Source organism: Eschscholzia californica, unplaced genomic scaffold, assembly GCF_041429995.1.
Source record: "Eschscholzia californica isolate CP2 unplaced genomic scaffold, dmEscCali1.0.p SCAF_6, whole genome shotgun sequence".
NCBI lineage: Eukaryota > Viridiplantae > Streptophyta > Magnoliopsida > Ranunculales > Papaveraceae > Eschscholzia > Eschscholzia californica.
This window is the reverse complement of record NW_028238483.1, coordinates 11,107,515-11,118,179: the sequence shown is the minus strand read 5'-3', so window position 1 is coordinate 11,118,179 and position 10,665 is coordinate 11,107,515. Positions and strand designations below refer to the sequence as shown.

Here is a 10,665-nt window from a genome sequence, read left to right as displayed (position 1 = left end):
AAAGCTCTCTTTTTAGGTTGTATAATTAGGTATATATAGAAATCCCTAGAAGAGGTATTAGACTCAAACTAGGATTCCTAAAACCTAAGTATAAGGCAACACCAAAATTACCCTCTTTAGGGTTACTTGGAGTGGCCGGCCAACATAGCCCTTTATGGGCTTCCTTGGCCGGCCCACTTAGGGCCTAACCGGCCATCACATGGCCCGTCCTTTTGCCTAGGTCGGCCATCACATGGCCGGCCCACCTAAAGCCTTCTCCGAATCAATCTGGACCTCCCTTTTGGGCCCGGACATGTTTGTATCTCTTCGGACTTCTCCGAATCAATCTGGACTTACCAATAACGGATCCAATCCACTTATTTTCCATTCTCCTTCTAGTCAATTCTCTCGGTTCAAATCATTACTCTGATGTGTAACCCTTGTAGGATCCGGTCTATGTTAGCCGCGAATCAACTCCTTGATCCGACGATCGTAGTTGGCTTCTAGCTAAGCATTACGACCCCTAATTGGACCGGACTAATGATCTTCCGAGTAAGGTCATTAAGATCCTATTCGCCAAATTGTATGCATTGCAACCTTGGTCGAAGGACACTCATTCGGAAGGATACCATTCCTTCAGACCGAGGCAATATATCTTTCAGTCTCCCACTTGTACTGAGAACAAGTGCAATGCTCGATTCCCATGTTATTTCGTATCCCATCTGATATGTCATATTCATCAGACTCTCTTGATCCCAAAAACAACTTCCAATCCAAACGATTAACTCTTAATCCGTTTGAGCACGACCATGCATTTTTCAGTTGTTTCTCATCAAGTAGCCCGGAGATACTTTATCCTGATTTTACTCAGGAAAACATATTCCATTCTTGTACTCCCACTCAATTTCATGTCTATCCTGTCTCCCCTAGTATTCCGCCTTTATAACCACTTTTTACGGATGGCGTTTAACGGTACCAAAGTTCGACATTCCTTCCATAAACTGAGTGAGTACTCATGTTTTGAGGAATCTCTCCAATTTGCTTAAATGAGAGTTATGAAAACTTACAACTTCAACTCTTGATGTACCCTCGTTCGGCGGGTTTCCAGTGTATCAACTATACACCCATGAAGTTGACCTTTGAATACTCCTATTCCCATAGCCCAAGAAACAACGCTATCTTGTCAATCACTCATGCTAGTCTTCTTAAGTCATTATTGTCCAATTAATGACCTGGACCAGGGATAGTAAGATGGTGTGCTTCCATGTTCACTTAGTAGGGTTTCTTTCATTAGATCACATATCTAACAAACCTACTTGGAACACTCCATCCTTTTGGACTGTCCTCTAAATTCTAAACCACAATTTAGATAATGAAATAAACCCAGTTTATTTCGGATAACAAGAGTCTGTAAAATTTGAGCACCCGCGTGAACTCCTTCACGTTCTCAATCTTACAAGTCTTCTTAGGATACTTCTTCCTTGATCCTAATTCCTTAGATTCGAGCATCTCCATGATCGTTCTAAGGTGACAGTTTAGTTTCCTCTTCACTTCGCTTTGTTATTATCTTGCTTTCGAATCCTTCGTAAGCTTTTATGATAATATCAGTTTCTCCCACTGAAATTAGTACTTCCCAAGTTCTAATTTTACTTTCTTATCTAGTAGAGTTAGTAACGACTCCCAGCATGAAAAACTCTTTTCCACCTGTTTGCCCTTCCTAAAAGATTCCTATCTTTATTTTCGGAAGATTACTTTTATGACTTTCTTCAATCTTCTGACTTGTATGGGTGACGACATCTTTTGTACTCCAAGTACTTCTCAGATGTTCGGGTAAACAACAATCATCTCATGATCGTTCTTATGTTTTTGATGAGACATGAAAATGTCCCATCTGAATCTCTTAACTCGGGCCAGTTAGTCCAATTCGGGCAGTTACTCTGATGAATTACTTGTTTCTCTTACGCAGGTGTCTTTTACGGAGTTTGGTGTGAAAAACGGGTAAAATCGAAAGGAATACGTGTTAGGGACATTATGGTCATTTATTGGTTTTGGAAATCTTAGTCAACGTTGGTGTTCGGATGAGAAGTGGAATCTATGACGAGTCCGTAGGCGAAAACAGAAGTGAAATAGGAGTTCGGATGAAGAAACCAGAGCGGGTCAAAGTTTGAGTCAAATTAGTTGACTAAAAGTCAACATGTATTGAGTGACACGTGGCGCGCAGGATGTAAGTAGATCAATGGCACGGTTGAGCGAGTGGTATACTGTTGGGAAACACTGGGTGGCGCTCGGGATTTGTTTGAACTATTAATTTGGTGCTTCACACGTGAAGGATTCAATGCTCCCGAGAGGATCCAACGGATATAATAGTGACTTTTCTTGATGCACCTAGCTATAACAAAGTTTTGCCATATTAAGGGATTAGCACCCACGGCCCACCAATTCTCTAGCCAGTAAAGCAAAAACGTGATTGGCTTAATGGCTCCCATATTATGTGGATTTCCTTCCTCTTTTAGTCTTTAAATCTAATATTTATTCTTTAAACCATAGAAGGAAAGAGATTTTGAAAAAGAGAAAGAGTAGAGAGAGAAAGGGAAGATAAGGAAATACTATACTATTAATTAGAAAACCAAGAGAAGGAAATTTCTCTCTTCATCTTGTGAGCTGGAATAAGATTATACAGTAGAGAAATAAAGGAAAGAGATGTATTCTCTTGAGAAGATTAAGTTGGTATTTTTAGGGAGATTATCTCATGGTTGTATTTAGGAGATAAGATGGAAAGATTTATAGAGATTTCAGGAAGAGAGATGGATGAATTCAGTTGAACCATTTTTAGAGAGAGACATAGAAAATCTTTGTTATTCAGAAAGATTGAAGCAATTTGATTGAAGATGATCGACTGGATTTTCTATTGAGAAGGAGATATGGAGATTGAAAGCAGAGAAGGAAAGAAGACAGGATAGAGGATTTTATTGATTTGGTTGAAAATCATAAACATAGAGAAGATATCTTCTCTTATCTTCAGTGATGATTTGAGAGAAAAATAGGACTGCCATTAGACTCGGCTGCCTTCTTCTCTATATATATAGATATCACAAAACTGAAGAGATCATCTCATCTTGGAGGGGAAGAGCTTAATTATTTCTTGAGCAAAAACAGAAAAATATGTTCTTCTTCATCCTCTCATGAACTTCAAGAATAATTTATAGAGAGAGAGAGAGAGAGAGAGTCGAACAGAGGTTTAGAATAGTTTTTATTTTTGTTTCACTTCTTTTTCTTTTCTGTTTTTCTTGAGAGTGTTTGAGAAAGAGAGAGAGAAATTGAAAGAAACAGAGTAGAGAGAGAGTTATCTGTAAAGAGAAACAGAGAGTGAGAGTGAATTAGAGAGAGTGAGAGGATTGTTTTATCATTCTCCATTTAATATAATCTTCATTCAATTGTTCAATTTTCTTCTTTGTGAGAGAGATAGAGAGTTGAGCAGAGGGAATCATCACAATTTCCATTCTCTGGATTGAAATAAAAGAAAATAGTAGAGAGAGATAAAGTGGAGAAGAAGACCGTGTTTGGGACTAAAGAATGTTGCTGGAAATTCATTTTCCTAGTTGCTGGAAAAGTATTTTCCTTAAGGGCACGTTTGGCTCTTAGATGGAAAATCAGTGAGAAAAACTTAACCCTTCTTCCATTTTCTCTCTTTTACTTCATGTTTAGTTTAATCTTGCTTCATGGATAGCTAAGACTCTCCGTCCAGGATTTTATGATGAAACCATATTGATCTTTTAGACACATATTCTTGTATGATTAAATCTCTTGATCGTGCTTAAAAGTTTAAGTTGTTTTAATTAGCTAAACCTATTTTCTTTTCATTGTCTATATTTTTAGTTTGATACACCATACTTAGATTAAGTTCTTTGATGGTGTATGCTTATTGATTAATAGCCAATAGTTTAGAAATTGGTTTTTCAAAATAAAACAATTACCATTCATGATTATCAATCACGATTTAACAAGAACATCTTCCGAAATTCGGGTAGTTCATTACCTCGAATTTTGAGTTATAAAAAAAAAGAGAGAATTAATCATTTTAAGTATTTGTTCTAAAAAGTGATTCTATTGAGTGGATTCCAAAAATCTTAGGACTTCTCCCCCATTTGAGTTCATTTTTATTATTTGTTTTAGTATTTTATTATTCAAACACCGAAAACCAATTTTGAAAAGAAAAATCGTGATACTTCCAAGTCTTAGAAGAGGTTTAACTAGTCTCTGAGGAACGAACCGGTCTTACCGGAACTATTACTTGACGCCCGTATACTTGCGGGTGGTGACCTATTTAGGAAACTTTCTAGGCCCATCAGTTTTCAAACATAAGTGTCTCTCCCATGTTCATCACGGGAGCTGGGTAGAATTTCTCTCCAAGAGATCTTCTTATTCAGACCTCTTCAAAACTCCTTTTGAACGAGTCTTTATCATTCTTTGGTTTATCTCCATAGACTTTGATGCCCATAGTTAATCTACCCTCGTCTTCTGTCCTCTCGAGTATGTCTCCTACATACAGGACATGAAACTAGCTTGTTTCACTCCCACTTACCTTCTTGTCGCACAAGACTTAACCATTCTTACTCTTATCTCTTTGGATTTCCGGTCCAATTTCAGAGTGGTTTCTGCTATAGTCCGTTTGAATCTTCTCAAGACTCATTGGGGTTTTTGAGCAACCTTCTTAACTCCTTAAGAAGTTTCTAGGCGATTGTCCCTTATTTTCAAGGCGACATCCCTCATCTCGTAAGGCAAGTAACTCCTTACTCCCTTTCGTTTTAAGGCAAGTAACTCCTTACTCCCTTTTGTTGCTCTTTATCGAATTCTATTCGATCTTTCCTCCCACTTGTCTTCTTTGAAGGACCCTTCTTTTAATGAAGACACCATCGAGAGCAACAATCTCATTGTGTTTCGATGATTTGTGAGAAAACCCCGTTCTTTTTTTCGAAGAACTTGTGTCCAACACGCTTTAGACATTAGAATAATTGACTAGTTTTAGAACTCCTTCTAAAAAGAATATCCATATCCATATGAACTCAATTATTCACTATAGCTTTTCTAGGTTTTTTGTGGGTTGGCAGATTCGTATTCGACTTTTGTACTTTTTGGAAGATCGATGACTATTGAACTTATGATCTCATCATATTCTTTAGTCACCTAGACCCACTTCTCGATTTAGGATTTGTTTCCAAAACTTTTCCAAAATCTAGTCTTAAGTCCATTCTAATCACATTAATCGTAGACTTTTATGTCTAACATGAGTTTCTACGATTAACTGAACTCTGTTCTCTCACGAGAATTCTTATCAAATTTCTTTGTCCAAACCATGATTGACTATTGTTGAGAGATACGTGACCAAAAAACTTTAGTTTCATTCATGTTCTTTCAAGCTTATTTAACAAGATTAGAATGACTAAGTCGGATCATTCGGTATAATTCCTTAAAAGTTTAAATAGGCTCTTTTAAGAACATTATAAAATATCAAGTATTTTATTCACCCCCATAATCTCATTACAGAGTCAATGTTCTGAAAAGAAAAAAAAATACTAAAACTGCCTTAAAGTATTGCCTATTTTGTCTATGATCCTTCTTGAGCTTTTCCAGCAACTCTTGCCTTCTTAGCTTTTGACAGGTTCATCTCCTCTTCAATAAATACTCAGCTCCCCCTTGCTCCTGTCATTCATAATGATAAGAGTCTTTTAGGTATCACATACCTTGAGGAATTAGTATTTAATTGAATAACTTTTAATAATTTTTACCTTGACCGGAACTCTCAGTTCCGTTCTTTCTGTCTTCCAGGAATTTTGGACAGTTTCTTTTCCAATGGCCCGTGCCATCGCAATAGAAACACTTGGAATCAGAATGGGTACCTTTGTTCATGGCAACTTCTTTGCCTTTCCCTTTACCCGTTTTCTTCCTTTTGAATTTCTGCTTCCCGTCCTTCTTAAATCCCCTTTCTTTATGAACCATTAGGACTTCTTTCTTGGGTTCAACTATTGCGATGTTCTCTTCGGCTGTTTGGAGCATAGCGTGTAGTTCTTCCAGAGATTTGTCCCATCCATTCATATTATAGTGCATTCTAAATTGGTTAAATCCATTATGAAGCGAATGCAAAATAATATCAGTGGCGAAATCTCGGCCATTGTCGACTCTCAGTCGATTTAGTTTTTCAAAAAGACTAATCATTTTGAAAACATGTGGCCCTACAGGCTTTCCCTTTTCAAGACGCATATCCAATATCATTCTTGAAGTCTCATACCTCTCCATTCTTGACTTCTTTTGGAACAAATTCCTAAGTTGTCGAATCATGGTGTAGGCATCCATTTCTATGAACTTATCCTGAAGATTAGGTTCCATGGTTGCCAACATGAGGCATGTTATGGGTTCGGACCTTTTCCGAATATTTCTTTCTTGCTCCCTCTCTTGTTCAGTCGAATCTTCATTGAGAACAGGAATAGGTGTGTCTAACACGTTTGCCTTATTTTCGGATCTTAGGACAAGTCCTAGATTTCGTTCCCATACCATAAAGTTGTCACCATTCAACTTTTCTTTTTCCAGAAGCCAGCGTATGCTGCTGGAGTCTTTTGTTGTCATAATTAAACTACATGTAAGAAATGCGAAAGTGATTAAACTTGTTATGCTGGCAATTTTTCTCAATTTGCCTATATTATTCTATATTTGTTGTCCCCTTAGAATAATATAATTCCAAGATCCCATTTCTTCGAAATTAAGCGTACTTTGGCACTGCCCTTAATTCGTCGTCCTGGGTGAGTAACTCCTTACTGATCATACTCCTATGACTCTTGGTTAACGATTTAAACATTAAATCGTCCTTTAGCCCCGAAATCCGAAACCCTTTTGCTGACTCGTTGAGAATAACCATTTAGACATGTAGACCTCTTCATAGATCTACCCGTATTGTCCCGAGCTAAAAGATGGCACCCTGCTTTGGCATGACCCACCATCGATGAACAAGGGCTCAACAGGTGTCTTAATCTGGGTAGGCTTTACTCAAAATTCTTTTTGGGACTTATTACGTAATTTATCAAGTTGCGTTACTGTGAACTCTTGCATAACCATTCATGATTTATTACGTAAAAGCTTATGTGGGTTTGCGTAATGATTTGTTAAATCTTAGTACTACCCCTTAAAAGATCTCATCTTTTAAGTTTATTTCTTGTTCGCCTATGGTTCATTTGGATTCATATCCAAGAACCTCTATTGACTACTCCCACTTGAACCATGATCTCATCATTTGGTTCGTCAATAGATTCTAAGACCCTATACTCTAAGTATTATTCGGGCACAACTTCTTGTGCTTAGAACAAGAAACGATAATCTTATCTAAAGGTATACTATTCTACGCAATCACACAATCCATACATACAATAATATGACAATCATAATAAACAAAGTATGTATCCTAGATTTGTTTCTAGGTTTTTACTATGTCTCGTATAGCTATTTGTGGGAATATGTGACATCTCTATGTCCAACGGGCTCTAAAGTTTCGTATTCACAATACTCTAACTAGAAGCACATTATGTTTCTTCCTTAATTGTTTCCTAAATCAATATAAGGAAAACTCCGTTCGGGCTCTTCTCTAACCCGGGTCAATGTCGGAAAAAAAATACTTATGCTCAGAACCGGGAGAAAAAGTCTGAAAAAATCCCTTTCAGGTCAGGGCCTAGAAGCCCTTGAGTCATACTCAAAAAGACCTAAGTCAACCCTGGTCAAAGTCCTTTGACTGGTCTCAGGTCAACCCTTCATATGAACTGGTCAAGGTCCGGACCATGAGACAGCACCTTCTTGTCGTGCTCAGTCTCTCGAGCAGACGCGTCCTAGCCTAGCTAGACGCTTCTGCCCTAGGACAGACCATAGACATCTCGGGTGAGATGTTTAGGATGCGTTCTGGTCGCGTCCTAGACGCGTCCAGACCATCGGGTCATCTCTCACTCCTCTCGGATGCTCAGTTCGAGAGGTGTTGGAACATCCAGACGCGTCCCGTACGTGTCTTGGGCTGGGACAACACATATGCCATCTCGGATGTTCAGTCTGAGATGCACTCGTGCTCCACAGTCGCGTCCCAGACGCTTCTGTGCACAGACGGCAGGGCTATCCTACTTGGGATGCCTTCTGGACGCGTCCAGATGCGTCGTAGACGCTTCTGGATGCTCCGGTCGCATCCCACTCGCGTCTGGAAGCTTCCAGTCGCATCTTAGATGCGTCTGGTTGCTCCAGACGTCTTCTGAATGCGTCCGGACAACTGTTCAGTTTCTCGGTCCTAGACCGAGACTTAATAGGTTCCTCAAACGCGTGCTAGCCGCGTCAGGGATGTCCGAGACGCTCCTGTCTCGGACTCCTATTCCGTCTCGGACTGGGATATTCCAGACACGTCTTCCACCCGCTGGGACGTCAGAGACCCGAGAGTCTCGGACTCCTAGTCCGTGTTGGACTGGGATATCCCAGAAGCGTCCAAGACGCTCTGGGATGTCCGAGACCCAAGAGTCTCGGACTCCTAGTCCAGCTCGGACTAGGATTCCCGGTCCTTCACGAACTGGGATGTCCGAGACATGCTGGTCCGGCCCGGACGCGTCTTGTCAGTTCCGGCCAGCTAGGTTTCCAAACTTTTTGGAAACTCTACCGTTCCAACTGTATCCTTTTCTGTTTTTCTTTGTTCCAGCTGCTGTTAGGTACTGTTTTTGAAAAATTCATCAACCAATCTTCATGGTTTTGATGATTTTTATCACAATTCTTAAAACCTAAAGCTTGTTTATGAAAACTCTTTTCATAAAACTATGTTTTTAGTGTGTCTAGGTCAAGAATCACATTCGAAACCCTAATTTGATCTCATCAAACTATGCTTGAATCTCTATTCAAACATCATAAACACTAGTATCTAGTTGTTCAAGTTTGAATCTAATTCGTCTAGTCAAAGATAGTTCATGCAAACAGCTCGTGATGCCACTGAAGGGGTTTGTATGGTATCTCATACACCTAATTGTCTAGTGTTGGTAGCGGAATCTCAAACATCTCTATGTTTAACACTAGTTTCCAGGATCTATACATGAACATACCAATGAACAATGAACTAGATTGGAAAGATGATTACCTCTTAATCGCTTTCCCACGAACTAAATCCCGACCAGTATTCGGAAGATAAGAGCTCCAAGTGTAGCTCCTCTACTTGAGACACCGAGTAATGACTTGAACTCCCTCCTTTCAGTCAGCTAGGACCTTCTTGAAGGTTGAGATGAAGAACTCCTTCTTCTTGACTAGATACTTGAGAAAACTCCTTTCTCTCTCTCTCTCTGAGATGTATATTCTGAAACTCTTTCAGATAATACTCAGACCTTCTTGAGAAATCTTTGTCTCAAACAACTCTCAGAAAAGCTCTCTTTTTAGGTTGTATAATTAGGTATATATAGAAATCCCTAGAAGAGGTATTAGACTCAAACTAGGATTCCTAAAACCTAATTATAAGGCAACACCAAAATTACCCTCTTTAGGGTTACTTGGAGTGGCCGGCCAACATAGCCCTTTATGGGCTTCCTTGGCTGGCCCTCTTAGGGCCTAACCGGCCATCACATGGCCCGCCCTTTTGCCTAGGTCGGCCATCACATGGCCGGCCCACCTAAAGCCTTTCCGGACCTCCCTTTTGGGCCCGGACATGTTTGTATCTCTTCGGACTTCTCCGAATCAATCTGGACTTACCAATAATGGATCCAATCCACTTATTTGCCATTCTCCTTCTAGTCAATTCTCTTCGTTCAAATCATTACTCTGATGTGTAACCCTTGTAGGATCTGGTCTATGTTAGCCGCGAATCAACTCTTTGATCCGACCATCGTAGTTGGCTTCTAGCTAAGCATTATGACCCCTAATTGGACCGGACTAATGATCTTCCGAGTAAGGTCATTAAGATCCTATTCGCCAAATTGTACGCATTGCAACCTTGGTCGAAGGACACTCCTTCGGAAGGATACCATTCCTTCAGACCGAGGCAATATATCCTTCAATCCACTGTGTTAGCGCCGACCCCATACGCTTCATACCTATATCACATCCGGTAGAGAGGATCGAACCAACCACAAAACTCTCACAACCCTCCACCAACTCCATCACATCACACACATATAATAGCATCACACCACAACATACATAAATCAAAATCATATTCGTTAGTATATTACGACCTACGAGTTTCATATTTGTAATGTTTGCAAGTAATCAATCAATGATGATAATAGCCTAAAATTCTCATATCATGTTGAGTTCTAGGACATGATCATGTATCTATATAAAGAGTATTGTCCAATAGTGAGAGGCATCTAATTATAAGAGTTATATACTAAAATCATGGCAAATAAAGAGGTTTAGCCCTAAATATCGTTGTAATACATGAATCTAGCATGAACAAGTAAATGAAGATTGTATGTTTCATCAAGGATGTCATTATAGCAAATATCCTCAAAATCTTAACACATAGATGAGATTCAAAGTGGCCTAAAAATAAGTTTGTAGGATTATAAATCTACTACTTATAGTATATATATTTGTGTCAAGGACTCTAATCTATGTTCAAGTAATACTAAAATCTAGGGTTTGTAGTTTCATCTAATTTGTCTAGGTTTATCTATAAAAATGGCTATTCAAGCC

At 39.2% G+C, this 10,665-nt stretch overlaps 1 protein-coding gene across 1 annotated transcript; it reads right to left on the bottom strand.

Annotated features, from left to right (window-relative positions):
• Nucleotides 1–5,560: 5,560 nt before the first annotated feature.
• On the bottom strand, nucleotides 5,561–7,241 carry LOC147531700 (uncharacterized). The gene is made up of 2 exons (XM_086649358.1): nucleotides 5,766–7,241; nucleotides 5,561–5,679 (listed from the first exon to the last, which is right to left on the bottom strand). Exons 1-2 carry the CDS (start codon nucleotides 6,598–6,600, stop codon nucleotides 5,663–5,665), a joined length of 852 nt encoding a protein of 283 aa, XP_086505484.1. The 5' UTR covers nucleotides 6,601–7,241; the 3' UTR covers nucleotides 5,561–5,662.
• Nucleotides 7,242–10,665: the final 3,424 nt, after the last annotated feature.

What these genes read in the sequence shown, in the direction of transcription:
- LOC147531700 (XM_086649358.1), bottom strand. Translation starts at nt 6,600, where the DNA reads ATGACAACAAAAGACTCCAGCAGCATACGCTGGCTTCTGGAAAAAGAA.